At 31.5% G+C, this 16586-nt stretch overlaps 2 protein-coding genes across 3 annotated transcripts; both read left to right on the top strand.

Annotated features, from left to right (window-relative positions):
• The first annotated feature begins 398 nt into the window (after positions 1-398).
• LOC126840773 (homeodomain-only protein-like) lies at positions 399-6492 on the top strand. Its single transcript, XM_050576716.1, has 3 exons — positions 399-809; positions 5059-5239; positions 5879-6492. The coding sequence occupies exons 2-3, from the start codon at positions 5084-5086 to the stop codon at positions 5948-5950; spliced, it is 228 nt and encodes a 75-aa protein (XP_050432673.1). The 5' UTR covers positions 399-809; positions 5059-5083; the 3' UTR covers positions 5951-6492.
• Positions 6493-7477: 985 nt separating this feature from the next.
• LOC126840034 (DNA topoisomerase 2) lies at positions 7478-16522 on the top strand. Of its 2 annotated transcripts, none has more exons than XM_050575536.1 (24): positions 7478-7788; positions 8202-8366; positions 8467-8647; positions 9234-9477; positions 9541-9753; positions 9828-10001; positions 10109-10348; positions 10417-10710; positions 10785-10916; positions 11040-11360; positions 11441-11671; positions 11757-12004; positions 12084-12315; positions 12383-12582; positions 13199-13334; positions 13432-13589; positions 13699-13840; positions 13943-14197; positions 14310-14546; positions 14722-14920; positions 15003-15120; positions 15242-15582; positions 15686-15811; positions 15953-16522. In XM_050575536.1, the coding sequence occupies exons 2-24, from the start codon at positions 8240-8242 to the stop codon at positions 16045-16047; spliced, it is 4644 nt and encodes a 1547-aa protein (XP_050431493.1). In that variant the 5' UTR covers positions 7478-7788; positions 8202-8239; the 3' UTR covers positions 16048-16522. The 2 variants fall into 2 exon arrangements, with proteins under 2 accessions (XP_050431493.1, XP_050431490.1); XM_050575533.1 differs by lacking the exon at positions 7478-7788 and adding an exon at positions 7796-7936.
• Positions 16523-16586: the final 64 nt, after the last annotated feature.

The raw sequence follows: 16586 nt of genomic DNA, 5'->3' as shown, positions 1-16586 counted from the left end.
TTATTTTGTACTTTTTTTTTTTTAACTGTTTATTTTGCAAAACTCTGATACTAGATACCAGCTAGTAGGTACCATGTCATTTGTGCGACTCCTTATAGAATATCCCTCTCTCTCTCTCTCTTTCTGCTGCTGCTACTGCTGTTGTATCCTTTGACTGGTCCGGTGTAACTATATTGCTGCACGGTTCCACTTAAACGCGACAATTTAATATCGATTAATTGTCGTCTCCGTGCGTGTCGCGGTAATAATAATGAAAAAAAATTAAAAACCTATTTAATACATTATTATATCTTGGTACAAAAGTACAGAGCGTATATACTTGGCGTGGGATCGGCCAACAACACGGTGGGGGACTTGCACAGAGAGAGAGATAATACAGAATATGGTCCGTCGACCTACTCACACAAGCTTCAAACTGCTTGCACAGTGCACACAGCTATATACACACACACATCTAAGAATACACACGCCACACGTTTGCCAATTTCGTGACTGTGAGAAAATAGAACGACATTGCGCGCGGTTCTTTATACAATATTATAATATATATATTATAAACCTTTATAAATATGTATATAATATCCGTTTAACGCGTATATGTACTTTTCGTGTGAACAGCTGCTTTCGAAATAATGCGGAAAAGTTGTTTTGGTTTTTATTTTGCGCGCAGTTTGTTATTGAGATTCGCCCGGTAAACCCCAATAAACATCTCAAGATACAGAAACCCTCAATATATAAATATATCAACGTTTTTAACCCCATCGTCGCCGTTATACTCAAGGTCACATTGCAGTTCTTCTTTTTTACAAGTGAGTATATGATTTGCATAATATTTTCTTTTTCTGAAAAAAAAAAAATGAAAGAGTTGTAGTTTATATTGAGCGCCTATATCGTTTCGCGAGATTACTATTATTGATAATAAGCGTTAAATTATATTCAATTTATTCCAGTAAAAAAAGGCTTTGGTCGGTTGTGCGTTGATATTATATTAGCTTAGACGAAGGTGTTGTTTTAACTATGTGTGTTTTTTAAAAACATTTTCGTGATTGGACCCACTATATTTTTTTTACTGCCCGACCTATTTCTCCATACAGCAAGTTCTATAATTCCAATAATATTACAGCAATTCCATTTTAATAGGCCAAAAATGAAAAAAAATGCACCCTTTCCTCTTTGAAATCGCGAAAAACACCCTGAAAATGTACAATTAAAATTTCGGCGCGCAATTACTTTTGTAAAAAGTGTACAATTTATTTACTTGTATGGTTTATTTTTTTAAATAAAATGATACCGATATATATATTTACTGTGAAAAAACAAAAAAAAAACATTTTCTCTCGCAGAGCTTGACTTTTTTCTTAATTTTCTTTTTTTTAGTGTAGTTGTGGGACATCACACTGGAAGTAGATATCTAGTGTGGGATTTTTATAACATGGTATTTTTTTTATTAATAAAAACAAAACAAATATATATATATATATATATATATATATATATATAACACTCAAGCATATGAAAGACAGTCAACCGTCAATTACAGCCTAAGGGTATCTGAACAATATTTTCATTATATTGTACTTAAGTTTAACAGTTGACTTGCCTCGCCAAGCGATAATTTATTCTAGCATAAAAAAGTTCCTCATTATTAAATAATAGAGCTATTTTTAAGTAAGAAAAAAAATGTTCTTGTAATTGGTGTCGAATATTTGAAAAGCGTATTTCCTCCATTAAATTAAACGTTAAATAAAAAAAAAAAACCAGTTACTTGATTTTAAAATATCTTTAAAAATCAAGTAACTGGTTTTTTTCACATCGCGTTGATGATCAATTTCAAAGCAATTTTTTTGTCATAAAATTCGTTTTGATACAAAATGAAAATCTGGTCTTTATCTTTAAGCACGATTATAAAAAAAAATTTAACATTTTTTTAAAAGTTTTAAGTATTTCTTTAACATTTTAAAACATTTTTTAGCATTACTTAAACACGTTTTTCTTAGATAAGAAAAAAGTGACTTTGCTGGTTTTTTCCCCGTACCCTTCATATACCTAGCCATTTATTACATATAAATAGTATTCATAAGTGATTTTTAAACTTATTTTGTTTTAATGTTTTTCTCTTTATGTTTTTATGGAGTTTGTTTAACACTTTTATCTTCGTTTTAACTCCTAATGCAATAAGATAAAAAATTATACTTTGTCACTATCCAGGTATTTGTGACGAATGATTGTAAAACTTAATAAGTACAATTAAAATCGACATAATTTTTTTGGAAACGAAAACTATAAAAATTCCTTAATAATATAACTTGTAATTAATATTCAAGTTTTTAGTATAGTAGGCATAGGTACTTAACATAGAGTAAATTTAATTACTATAAATGTTTTATTATCTAGAAAAAAAGGGTTGACACACAATAATATAATTTTTAGCTATGTACTTTTTTTTTTTGTTTTTTTCGTTTCTTGTACCCGGATGCTTTTTAATTTCACATCGGTCAAGTTGTTTTCTAACTGACATTCGTGAGGTGATAACACTACTTTCGGTTTTTACAACAAACCTGTTAGGCTGTTAATGTAAGAAGAATTAAAAAAACCGCTGTCTTATACTCTAAACCCGGTTGTATTTTCCTAGAATACATTTTTATCCTATACAATAACAACGTTGTTAGTTTTCAATCATTAGTCATTGCACAAAAATGTTTAAACAACAATGGTTTTTTTATTTAAGTTTTAATATCAATGTCATTAAACTGCATTTTTTTGTAATCAGTTTAAACTTGAAATCAACATAAAAAGTTTTAGTATTAAGTTCTGGAATTTGGTTGCAAGTTTATTTTATTGATTATTCATGTAAAAAGGTATTTAATTTATTTCCATAACGCTATAGGCGTAAAATGTGGATGGGGGGAGGCTAAGGAATAAAGTTGAAAAGGGTTTCTTTTCGGCATAGATAATAATCCCAAACGAATAATAACAAAGATTTTGAACATTACTTTTCCCATACACTTTTACAAGTTAAAGTAACACCGGTGCTGTGTAAGTTGTGTAACAACACAATTTTTCATTAAAAAAAAGCTTCAGACTTGAATAGTTTTTATAACTGGGTTATATAATAGTAAACATATATTTTTTACTTGGTGTTTTTTTTAAGCAGGCTTGTGTCATTTTTCTAGGTAAGGTAAGGGGGGTAGAGGGGTTTGGATGATGTTTTTGGAACACGTCGAGACGACAACGATAAAAAAAAATACTATTATTTTTGTATTTATAAATATGAACGATGTAATTAGTCTATGGATGCGTAGGTATTTAAACAAATATATAAAATGTATTTTCGGCATGTACACAAGCTTACAGATGTATAAAAATAACAAATTTGAGGGGAGGGGATGGCGGTTATTGAACACTGGCCGGATGTGAAGGCGATCCTACTCTGTCCCCCGCAGAAAAGCACGGTTTTTTAAAGCCTATGCGTAATGCTGGTGACCTAGTATTTAAATTTTAAAAAAAGCAATAAAAATTAAAAAAAACTATTAAATTTGCATAATATTGTGTTAATAACATAACGCGTTGAAATAGTAAAACAACACAAGCCATACGGTACATATAATATGTATTTTCAGAGTTTAGCTTAATGAAAAGTTCATGGTCAAGGTCATAACACTCATGATGACTAATGGAAAGTATTTTGGGAAAATACAAATCCCGGTTATTTATTAGCTACTACGTTTGATTGATATAAATATTATAATGTTATGTTTGGAACACCGTCTTATTAGCATATTTTGTATTTTATTTAAATTTAAATCCAATTATATTGATATACATTTGCCAAACGTTGTGTATAGCCCTAAAATCGTAGAGAAGGATTTTTAACAACTATTTTTTTTTTAAAGAAGTCCAAGTCCACCTGAAACCAAGTTTCAAATTCAATAAAAACTGCTAGTATGTGTGGTCAGAGTTATATATTTAAATATTATATCACAATAATAAGATACAAACATAATATATTATATAAATAATAATATGTATATTATGTCATCCATAACAATTGCGCAGTGTAAGTACTGTGGTTAAAGTAATAATAATTAATGGTGGAAACGTTATTTGCTGCTAAGAAAATGTGAAAAGAAACCCTAAAAAATTTGATCAATTTTCCACTTGTTTGTGGCTGTGCCAGTTTAGTTATTACTTATTAATTTTCTAAAATGAAATACTGTGTCACAAAATTACAATAGCTCTATGTGACAACCTATTCTTGACACCTAATTTATTTTAATCAATTTCCTAGGGCTCTTAGACAGTAGTCGAGTTATGGATAACACTTGTTGTAGAGATTATTTGTTAAAAGCATTACTAGTGTTAATTGCTAATTAGTACTTATTTATATTAAGACACGACGATATTCGGTATTTAAATTTTAACATAATGACGAACACAGATAAGTAAGTACTAATTAGTGATTATTTATTACAATCAACTATTTTGACTAGGTAAACAATAAAAAGTGTTTATTACATTTTATTAAGTACAATATCACTTAGTATACACTTTAGTCGGTTTTTATTTTTTTTTAACGTCGACCGATATTGTGTGCATTTGTATTAATTGGATTAAACGTTTAAGATGTATGATTGATGTTATGTTTTTAAACAAATACCTATTTTAGTTGATTAAATATGCTGTTAAATTATTAGTCGTTAGTCAACACTAAACCTTAAATAATAAGCTCTACATATTTTTAATATATTTCATTTTCCAATTAACACAATATCACTCACATTTTACGGTCTAGGGTTAAATTGATAATTTTTTATACTTTCATCCTATTTAGCAGGTCCTAAACGTTAGGTTAGGCTAGGCTAGGTTAGGTTTGGTTAGGTTAGGTTAGGGTTGGGTAGGTTAGGTTTGTTTAGCATTAGATTCGCAGACTTAATTTCTGTAATCAGGCCTGGACCCAATCCAGGCCTGATTACAGAAATTAAGTCAAAGCTTGTCAGGGAATATTATAATTTTTGGACCACCCCAAAACTATTGAAATTTTCTTTATTTTTGTTTCAGATTTGTGTTTGTAAGCTACCGTAGAATGGAATCGTTTAAAAAGTCAGAGAACCAAGAAGTAGCACTGCCAGGAGAAGTGTTAGAAATATTGGATTCCCAGTTCAACAAAGTTAAGACATTGCACACAACTGATTTAGAAATACTAGCAGCTGAATTGGGCGTCAGAGATATCGACGTCAAGGTAATATTTTTTCAACACTATTCCGTTTTAAATAAAAATACATATTGTTTGTATACATACACAGTACTTAATACAATACCTAATATAATATACAACACGCCTACTTTTAAAAACAGATGCATTTGAAAATGTTTTTCAACCTCTTAAAATGATTGTTTCAATGCAATACTTTAAGACAAATATTTTAGCACTATTTTATACTGTCGAATACATTATGATTTTTTAACGACCATAAATTATTTAATGATCTAAGCTACATACGTCTGATAGTAATTTATTTTGAAGGTATATGTATATGAATTTTAATAGTTATATTTCTTAAATGAACAATGGGTTTAGAATTTTGATGTAAGCAATAAAAATAATATTAGCTTTATTTTACTTGAGGGTTGAACAATAATAATTAAAACACTAAAATATTTCAAAAAGTCATGTTTTTCAATGCAGAACTAATTTTTGTAAAAGTTTTGTTGCACTATTTTTAGTATAGCATTTTACAGCACTGTTTTACATACAGCAATAAAACAATGGTACCAATCAATATTTGTAGGAATAAATGATTATATTGACTATGGACAACACACGTTTTTCCTGACTTTAAAATTAATAAAAACTTTTTTTTATGTTTGTCTGATTCAGGTTTGGTATACCAACCGAATGGCGGCTTGGAGAAGGAGTCAAGGACTCTCAGATTGTTTTGGTCAATTATAACAAAAATAGCAAAATAATTATTGTTTAAGACAATGCTTACTATACTTTATTAGTTGTTAAAAGTGCAAAGTACTATTAGGTACATTTTTTTTGTTGTATTTATTTAGTTGTTATTAACACTTTTGTTTGATTACGTTTTTTTTTATAGTTACCTTTAAAGTTTATAGTTGACATTTTGACTTTTGCACACCAAAAACTTATTTTTTTAAATAAAATAATTTTAAATTGTATTTAAAAATATATAATATTATAAATAAATACCTTTAAGAAATCTAGTATAATTATTGTTGTTTACACTGTGTTACTATAATTACATATTATACAAAGTTGTCTTATAATTTTTTACCAACAATCGTTGTCAACGGATTCAGTTTCAAGCAATTTTACACGATTTTTTGAGATCCATTAAATCTATTTATTAGACTAGAAGTTAGTTTAGTAAAAAATAATTTACGTTGAATTGATATGTTTAAAATCTTAAAATACTAAACACCCTAATTAGAGGTCAAATTTCTAGTGTAATAAAAAATGGTTGATGAATATTTATAGAATTTTTTTTTCAAAACTCGAACGAAATACTAATTCGTATTGTGGAAATTTAAAAAATGTATATCTTAGAAGATAAAAAATAAAAATATTTTTTTGGTTTTTAAACTTTTTTATCTTTACAGGAAGTAAAAAATAATATAGGGTAACAACTATAATAATTATAAAAATATTATTTCAAAACAGTAAATCAGAACATTGTTGATGATGATATAACTTACTGAGATAAAAAAAAGAGCATCTTTTCTTTTAAAAAAACTCAGAATTGTGTGTAAATCTATAAAGATGTGTATTTTGTCACTATCTAGGGATTTGTGACGAATCATCGTAAGACTTGATAAGTACAATAATTAAAATTGACATAATTTTTTTGGAAAAGAAAACTCTATAGTATGTATAGGTACTTAACATAGAGTAAATTTAATCACTATAAATGTTTTATTATCTAGAAAAAAAAAGGGTTGACACACAATAATATGATTTTTAGTTATTTTATGTACTTTTTTGTTTGTTTGTTTTTTTCGTTTCTTGTACCCGGGTGCATTTAAATTTCACAACGTTCAAATTGTTTTCTAACTGAATTGCTTTTACAGTTACATTTTTATTTATTACAATTTTCGTCAGAGTTTGTAAAAACCAGCATTGTATTATATGTGTATTGTATTGATATGCAAAAATAATAATAACCAAATTATAAAAAAGAGTACGGCCGGTCACCATACAGTGAATATACATGTCATATAGCCAACATAAAAAAATGTAAACACCGCGGGTCTGTATTGCCGTTAAAACGTTTCCCGCCAAAACGGCGGTGCGTACCGCAACAATCAGATCATCGGTGGATTCGTACAAGCAACGACCATGCGCAATCGGATTTCGATTAGCGCGCATGCGCACGAGTCGTCCCGGCCGTCGGCGCTTTGTCGACCGGCCGCACCGGCCGCCATCTTTCGAAAACGGTTTTTTTTTTTTCATTTTATTTTCACTTATTTGATTGCAATTTGCAGCAGCCCCGGTTACAGTCGCTCCGGCTTCAGATGTGTTTGTTGTTTTTTTTTGTATTTTCTTCAACCGAAATAGTTTGAATTTTTTTTGTCACTTTGCAAACGTCTCGCGTGTGGGTTTTTTTTTTTCATTAACACATCCGACCAAGCGACGGCCTGGCAGTTGGTGGTGGCTTGTGGCTCTGTTATCTACACCAGCAGTTGGAAAACAACAATAATAATTATTTTGTCGACCGGTAAACCGCCGTAGTAAATGATTACCGCGTTACCATCAATTGCTGTTGACAGGTAAACCATTTTGCAAAAAACCGTCGCCGTAGTTGTTGCTCAGTTTTGTTTGCACCACTCAAATTATACTTTCCTGTTGCACCGTTTGCTTGCATGTTATTCGGCGGACTGTTGAAATCGATTCCGAGTCGCTTTGGTGTAACTTTCTGTACGTGGATTTTATTCGTTTTAACACCTTGGCCCAGGTTAGGATATTACTCTCCCACTGTTAGAATAATACTCAATATTATGTTGAAAAATAATTTTCTCTTCTGCCCCCCCCCCCCAATTGCTCTGCGAACGGTTTAAGTGATAAATCTGTCGTAAAAGCGGTATATTATTTACATTGTTCGACTTGGCCCTGGGAGACACATACATACTCGAATTTAGCCAACTTTAAAAAAGTTAAAATCGCGTTATAATATTTCTTGCAGACTCGTCTAAAAAAGGGTTTTTAGTTAGTGTTGCCAGAATGGCGACCGTGGAAAATGGAGGTGCCGAACCTTCCGGCAACAAGTCGAAAAAAACCGCTGTGGAAGAGATTTATCAAAAGAAATCTCAGCTCGAACACATATTGCTTCGACCCGATACCTATATTGGTGAGTTTATGATTTTGTAAAAAATAACATATCAATATCAAGTATGGTGTATACAAATATTTGTATAATGTATGTTAATTTGAATTATTCAAATTTAAAGGTTCCGTCGAGCCCGTTACTGAATCTATGTGGGTGTATGATACCGAAGAAAATGTAATGGTTCAAAGAGAAATCACGTATGTCCCTGGATTGTACAAGATATTTGATGAAATATTAGTCAATGCTGCCGACAATAAACAACGTGACTCGTCAATGGATACAATAAAAATTGAAATTAATAAGTGAGTATATTGTATGAGGTTCTTTAAATTTTTGAAAACGTTATCCACTAGGTATAAATTTATTTTTTTAAACTGGCAGTCCACTGTCGGGCTATTACATCAAAAAACATATGATGTATTCGCTGTATTTTACTGCCTATATTAATTTATAGTTATTTCACCTGTTTTACTTTCCAATTTGAAATAATTTGGAAGTAAGCGATTTTTACTATTACATTGCAATTTATGTATTACAGTTGTAATTTTAAAGTACATTTTATGTGAGTTACGAGGGTTAAATGTAGTTATTGTTTCTCTTAATTAGTTACTCTTAAAAAGTTGGTCACAAATGATTTCCTTTCTCTCTGGACAAGAAACCGATGTGAAACTGACACATCGGACAAAGTCTTTCCGTGCTATAACTGTTGATGTATATCAACAAGTATGCTTAAACCAACTTTTTTACTGTCAACCAAAAACTTGGTTGATTTAGAGTAAATTCAACTGATAAAATTAGAAAATATTTGTATATTAGTATTATTAGTATATACTCATATTTTATCAATCTTTAATGACTCGTTATTGAAAAATGAAAAATGATTTTTAGGGATGACAACATTATATCTGTATGGAACAATGGTAAAGGTATTCCTGTAGTTGAACACAAGGACGAAAAAATGTATGTCCCCACGATGATATTTGGACACTTGTTGACTAGTTCAAATTACAATGACGAAGAAGCTAAAGTAACTGGTGGTAGAAATGGATTTGGCGCTAAACTTTGTAATATATTCAGTAACAAGTTCACTGTAGAGACGGCTAGTCGTGAATACCACAAAGCTTTCAAACAGGTAATTTGTTTTTAAACTGTTTACACTGTGTTATAGTAACAAGCTATATAATTGTATGTTTAGACATGGGCTAATAATATGGCAAAATCATCAGACCCAAATGTCAAAGAAGTCAAAACTAGCGATTTCACGAAAGTAACATTTAGTCCGGATTTGACAAAGTTCAGAATGACGTGTCTCGACAAAGACATTGTGGACTTGATGTCGCGCCGCGCGTACGACGTTGCCGCTTCAACTCGAGGAGTAAAAGTATATCTAAACGGAAAAATGCTGCCCGTAAGTTTTAAAGGATTTTTTTTTACAAATTTTACACAATAAGAAATGTTGAAAAACTTGAATATGTTTTTTAGATTAAAAGTTTCCAAGATTACGTTAGTTTGTACATCAAAGGAAAGGAAGACGAATTGGGAAATCCTTTGAAATTGGTCTATGAAAATGCAGGCGCACGGTGGGAAGTTGCCGTTACTTTATCAGACACAGGGTTTAAACAAGTTTCGTTCGTCAACAGTATTGCTACGACTAAAGTAAATACATCATCAATCATAGTATTGCACACTTTACAGCGTGCTGGGCGGGAAACATGTAACAATCGTTTTTGGTTAATATTAATTAAATAAAAAAATGTCTACAGGGAGGAAGACACGTTGACTACATTACAGACATGATTGTCAAACAACTAATAGATATTGTTAAAAAGCGTAATAAGGGCGGTATGGATTTGAAAAACCACCAAGTAAAAAATCATCTTTGGGTGTTCGTCAATTGTCTTATTGTAAATCCTACTTTTGATTCACAAACCAAAGAGCACATGACTTTGCAAGTCAAGAGTTTTGGTTCGAGATGTTCATTGAGTGAGAAGTTTGTGACTGCTGTAAGTTTTTGTTATTATTTTTATAAATATTAAGTTTAAGCCGACGTATAATTCAATTTGATTTATAGGTGTCAAAATGTGGCATCGTTGAAGCTGTTCTTAGCTGGGCTAAATTTAAAGCTCAGACTCAACTTCAAAAACAGAGTGGTAAAAAGCAAAGCAAGCTCAAGGGTGTACCGAAATTGGAGGATGCCAATGACGCTGGTACTAGAAATTCGATAGACTGTACTCTTATATTGACTGAGGGAGATTCGGCTAAATCTTTGGCCGTGTCCGGCCTCGGTGTTGTTGGTCGCGACAAGTTTGGCGTGTTTCCGCTCAGAGGTAAACTGTTGAACGTGCGAGAGGCTTCTCACAAACAAGTAATTAATTTGTAATAATATAATGTAGGTATTTATATATTTTTAAATATAAAATGACTTGCATTTAAATTTAGATTATGGAAAACGCTGAAATCAATAACATAGTGAAAATCGTGGGATTGCAGTACAAGAAAAAATACGAAACCATGGAAGATCTGAAGACTTTGAGATACGGAAGGTTAATGATTATGACTGATCAGGATCAGGTAAAATGGGATAGAAATGTTTTTTTTAAATTTCGGATACTCCGATAACGAATAGTATGTATAAAACCATTTGTCACTTAATGTATAATAAGATATAAATTATATGGTTTGATGTATAATTAGGATGGATCGCATATTAAAGGATTAATCATCAATTTCATACATCACAATTGGCCATCGTTATTGAAATTGCCGTTTTTGGAAGAATTCATTACCCCTATTGTAAAAGCTACCAAAGGCAAAGAAGAAATGTCTTTTTATTCGCTGCCCGAATTCGAGGAATGGAAAGAAGCGACAAGAAATTGGAATAAGTACAAGATCAAGTACTACAAGGGGTTGGGTACCTCTACGTCTAAGGAGGCGAAAGAATATTTCCAAAACATGAGGCGGCACAGAATTTTGTTCAAATACGACGGTGCACACGACGACGAGCACATCGAAATGGTATTGATTTTACAAATTTTTTCATTATTTAGTAGGTATACGAATAACAGTAATATTATACAGTGTGCAATTTGACGTAGGCATTTAGTAAGAAAATGGTTGATGCTCGTAAAGAGTGGTTAACCAACTGGATGGTCGAAAGCAAAAGGCGTAAGGAAGCGGGTTTGTCGGAAGAGTATTTATATGAAAAGAACACCACTACGGTTACCTACAAAGACTTTGTAAACAAAGAACTAGTATTATTCAGTAATATGGACAACGAAAGGTCTATCGCTTCAGTAGTTGATGGTCTGAAGCCGGGTTCTAGAAAAGTATGTTTTGTTTGGTTATTTTATTATTCCTATTATCTGTAATGGTTTTACATATGTTTTTACTGTTCTTATTTAACTCCATTAGGTGTTGTTCACTTGCCTGAAGAGAAATGACAAGAGAGAAATTAAAGTGGCTCAGTTGGCTGGATCTGTGGCCGAACATTCTGCCTACCATCACGGCGAGACGTCTCTGATGTCCACCATTGTTAATTTGGCGCAAAACTACGTCGGAAGTAATAACCTTAATTTGCTGCAACCCATTGGTCAGTTTGGAACCAGACTTCAAGGCGGAAAAGACGCAGCCAGTCCCAGATATATTTTCACACTGTTGAGGTTTGTATACTACTGTTAAATATTTATTGAAAGGTATGAAAGGTTAACGGTAATAGTTATTTTTTGTTTATTATTTTAGTCCGTTGACTCGATTAATATTTCATCCTCACGACGATCCGTTACTGACATATCTTCGAGACGATAACCAAAGAATCGAACCTGTTTGGTACATGCCAATTATTCCAATGGTTTTGGTGAACGGAGCTGAAGGTATTGGTACTGGTTGGATGACGAAAATACCGAATCATAACCCGAGAGAAGTGGTTGCCAATTTAAAACGAATGATAAATGGGGAAGAACCTTTAGCGATGGTGATTAAAAAAAAATAATAATATTGTTGTTGTCAAATTATAAACGTTTTCATTTATTCCCTTTTAGAAACCGTGGTATAAAAACTTCAACGGTCTCATTGAAAAATTGTCCGATCATAAATTCATCAGTAGCGGTGAAGTGGGCATTATTGGACATAACAGAGTGGAAATAACCGAGTTACCAGTCGGCGTTTGGACTCAGAATTACAAAGAAGGCGTATTGGAAGCTATGTTGGCCGATAGCGAAAAATCACCAGCGGTTATTACGTGAGTACATCTTCTGAGATACATACATACATTTTATACATGACTCTCCGTGACCAACCTGATAATTACTAATGTTGTTATTTTTAGTATTTATAAAATGGACCCTATCCGATTTGAGGGTTAAAAGTTTGTTGTACACCTGATTTTCTACCATTAAAACATACCTGTCAGAATGAGTTTCAATCACTTTGTGATGATTTTAGGGTAAAATTACTTATTACGAAAAGATGACAACATTTTGGAGACAACGTCATATCTTTAACTTTCTTTTATTTAAATAATTACATCTTTGTTTACAAAATCGGATATAAAAATGTTTCTGAAACGGATGATCTTTCGATTTTATAAAAAGTGCTTTTTGCTTTAAAACCACTTTGGACCGAGTAAAACTCATTCATCGTAGCTTTGGTTGGATTAAAAAAATAATTTTAAATCGCTTTTGAGGATGCTTTGATAGTCTCAAAAATAAATTGACTATCAAAAAAGTGTCCTAGTTACTGAACTAATAATTACACATTCCGGTTTAACCTAAAAATCAAAATTTGCAATACCCAACTCCTTAATTAATTATTATAATTTTTGTTTGTTTCATACTAACATTGCCTATATTTTACAGAGACTACAAAGAATATAACACGGATACAACTATAAAGTTTGTTGTAACCATGAACCCGGAAAAGTTGCAAAAAGCTGAAAACGAAGGCATCCATAAGTTTTTCAAACTGCATGCTAGTATTGGTTTGACTTCAATGGTGAGTGCCGTCGTAGTATAATTAAGAGGAGTAAATATTATGTACCTACAACAATTCAAATAAAAGAATTAACTAAATTATGGTTTGTATTATGTAGTGTGCTTTTGACAAAGACTGTGTGCTGAAGAGATACGATACAACTTTGCAAATAATGCGTGAATTTTACACTGTCAGAGTAGAGTTCTATGGCAAACGAAAAGCGTATCTGGAAGGTATGTTGGGTGCAGAAGCAGCCAAACTTACGAATCAGGCACGGTAAGTCTAGGAATTATTTTTAAGATTGTGAGAGAGTTCAAAAGGATATGTTTTAAGAAATATTGTATACCTTTTTTATTTAAAATTTGTCGGTTGTTTCTATGGATAGTTTTATCGTGGAAAAGTGTGATGGTGACTTGCGGATTGAAAATCGTAAGAAGAGCGAAATGATTAAAGAATTGCTCAGGAGAGGTTACAATAGTGACCCTGTTAAAGCTTGGAAACTAATCCAAGACCGTCAATCAGTTATGGTAAGTTAGACATCTAGGTTTAATAGTATATATTTTGGAATAATATATTATCATATTATTTTTATGTGGTCAACAATCATTTTATTTCAATTGACATTTCAGGAAGACGAAGCTGCTGCTAGACTAGCTGAAGAAACTGAAGAAGACGAACCATCAACAGCGAGCACTGCTACTCAGAAGGACGATGAAGATTTGGACTTTGATTATTTGCTTGGTATGTCATTCTGGCATTTGACCATGGAGAAAAAGAATGATCTCCTGAGGAAAAAAGATGAAAAGTGTACAGAGTTGGAAATTTTGAAAAAGAAAACCCCGTCAGATTTATGGGTAGAAGATTTAGACGCTCTCCTTGAAAAGGTAATTGTTATTAGTAAAATACAGTTTTGGTAGTTTATAAAAAATTAGAACTTTAATTTTTTTAGTAGATACACATTTGTTTAGTTTTAATGTTTATGTTATTATGGTTTAGTTGGACGAAGTCGAAGAAAAAGAGAGGCAAGAAGAGTTAGGAGATGGAAAGACAACAAAAGCAGGGCCTAAAAGTAAATTAGCACTTGGAGGTAAGAAAAAATTGCAACTGGCTTCAGATTCGTTGCCGTCGCCAGCAGCAAGACGTATAATCCCTAGAATTGACGAGGAAATGTTGAAGAAGGAGGAAAAACTAATAGCGGCAAAAGAAAACAAAGGAAAACGTGCTGAAAAGAAGGTTGGTTTGTTATAAATATCTCGAGCAGTTTAAATATAGTTGGAATTTGTTTGTTAAAATTTTGTATTGTTTTAATTTTGACTTGAATTTAATTTCTATAAGATTTTTTTTAGTTGTATAATAATGTTGTTCAATGAATAATTTTACAATATTAATTTTATGAATGTTTAATTAGAAAAAAGGTGAAGTTGAAATTGGCGAAGATGGAGAAGTAATTAAAAAAGAAGTGAAAGAAAAGAAAGAAAGAGTTCCTAAGAAGAAAACCGATGGTTTAAAACAAACCAAATTGAAATTTGATAAAAAAGATGACGACGATGGTGATTTGTCAGATTCTCCGCCACCTCCGCCAAGGACAGTTTCTAAACGACAAGCAGGTAAATTAATTATATATTAGCAATAGATAATAATTCTCTAATTAGAATTGATGACAAATTAAACAACCAATTGTTTTATTAGCTGCAAATGTATCTTTCAAGTTTGATGATCTAAGCGGTGAGGACGATGATCTCGAAGAAAAGGTTGACGGCGATGATAACTTTAAAGCTTCTCCGATGCGAGAAATATATTCTGATGCGTAAGTTTTTGTTTACATTTAATAAGCAATTTTTTTTTGCTTATTACGCACATTTATCTTAGTCGAATTAAATTATTAAATATATTGTTAGTTGTAACAATTTTAACTATTGCTTTTATAGAGTTATATCGGATGATGACGACGATGACGAGTTTATTCCAAAAAAGAAAAAGGAATCTCCCAAAAAGGCAGCTGCTAAAAGAGAACCGGCTGCGAAAAAAGCACCGGTCAAAAAGAACGGGGCGGCGGCAGCTCAAAGAGATTCTGGCCAACCGGCGGCCAAACCACCAGCTAAAAGGGCTCCGGCTAAAAAGAAGCCAGTAATTGAAATCAGTGACAATGATTCTGATGTACCGGTTTCAAAACCGGAAAAAAAACCAAGAGCCGCTGCTTTGAAACCCAAACGCAAATACAGTTCTTCAGATTCTGACGATGTGTTCAAATCGCCAACTAACGCTAGTAGTACGTCGGATTACATTGTGTTACTTTTAAATTTTCAATATCTGAATTGTTGTGAAAGTGAATGATGAATAATAAAAATTTTAATATTTATTATTCTCCTCAGGCAAACCTCAAAAGTCTTTTGATGATTTATTTGCGGATACTAATTCTAAAAAAGTGGCTGTGTCTGACGACGACGACGATGATTTTGTTATGTCTGCAGAATCGGATGACGATTTTATGCCAACATGTGAGTAATACATTTGTATTTTTTTCCAACTGCAGTTAGAAGAATTAGTAGGTTAATTTTGCCCGATAACTCGGCAAGATTATTGTTGCAAAACTATTGAGAAAATGTATTTTTTAATTGAAATTTGTTTTTTATTTCTAGCAACGAAAAAGAAGGCGGCGCCGGCTAGTACCAAAAAACCGCCGGCGAAAAAAGCAAAAGCAAAATATGCATTTACTTCTGAAGACTCTGATTAGTTCTTTTTTTGATTTATGCAAATTATCAATCCAGAAACCTCGTTATTTATTAATTTATTCTTAACTGTTTTTTTTTTATACTCTTAACTAAATTTTAATATCTTGATATAATGAATGTTTTTGGTTAATAGTGAATCTTAAAAATGGCAGTCGGTTATTATTATTTTTATTTTTTTTTTTAATGTACAATTTTTTTTTTTATTCTCATCAATGTGTAATTTTGATGTATAATTTAATAACGATAAGCTCGCCGTTTCCAGGTGATTAGTTCATTACGATATTAATATTCAGTTGTATCTTACCACTTTCGATGTTTCACGCTGTAAACACTATGTGGAGAGTGATTTAGATGTATTAACTTTGTTCTTATAGATTTTAAGTTTTCGACAAACTTTACCTGTAGTATTGCTCTAGCTATAGAGTTATGTTTCGTTTTTTTTTTATTAAATTTTAATATTAAGAATCATAAACATTTTTGTACGTTTAATTTTTTTTTTTAATAAAATACAAAATTATATATATATAATATATAAATATTT

Source organism: Adelges cooleyi, unplaced genomic scaffold (genome assembly GCF_023614345.1).
Source record: "Adelges cooleyi isolate 19-005CV unplaced genomic scaffold, UGA_ACOO_1.1 ACOO_flye_CR_arks_rails_tigmint_CR_PRNA_108, whole genome shotgun sequence".
In the NCBI taxonomy this organism is placed as follows: domain Eukaryota; kingdom Metazoa; phylum Arthropoda; class Insecta; order Hemiptera; family Adelgidae; genus Adelges; species Adelges cooleyi.
The sequence above is the reverse complement of the archived record's forward strand: the minus strand, read 5'-3'. Positions and strand labels throughout refer to the sequence as shown.

Bases quoted from the DNA above. Each gene is read 5' to 3' on its own strand.
- LOC126840034 (XM_050575533.1), top strand. From the start codon at position 7,882: ATGTTATTCGGCGGACTGTTGAAATCGATTCCGAGTCGCTTTGGTGTA. The intron at 9,478-9,540 runs GTAATTTGTTTT...TTGTATGTTTAG, and splicing joins ACCACAAAGCTTTCAAACAG to ACATGGGCTAATAATATGGC. The intron at 10,711-10,784 runs GTAATTAATTTG...ATTTAAATTTAG, and splicing joins GAGAGGCTTCTCACAAACAA to ATTATGGAAAACGCTGAAAT.
- LOC126840773 (XM_050576716.1), top strand. From the start codon at position 5,084: ATGGAATCGTTTAAAAAGTCAGAGAACCAAGAAGTAGCACTGCCAGGA. The intron at 5,240-5,878 runs GTAATATTTTTT...TGTCTGATTCAG, and splicing joins TCAGAGATATCGACGTCAAG to GTTTGGTATACCAACCGAAT.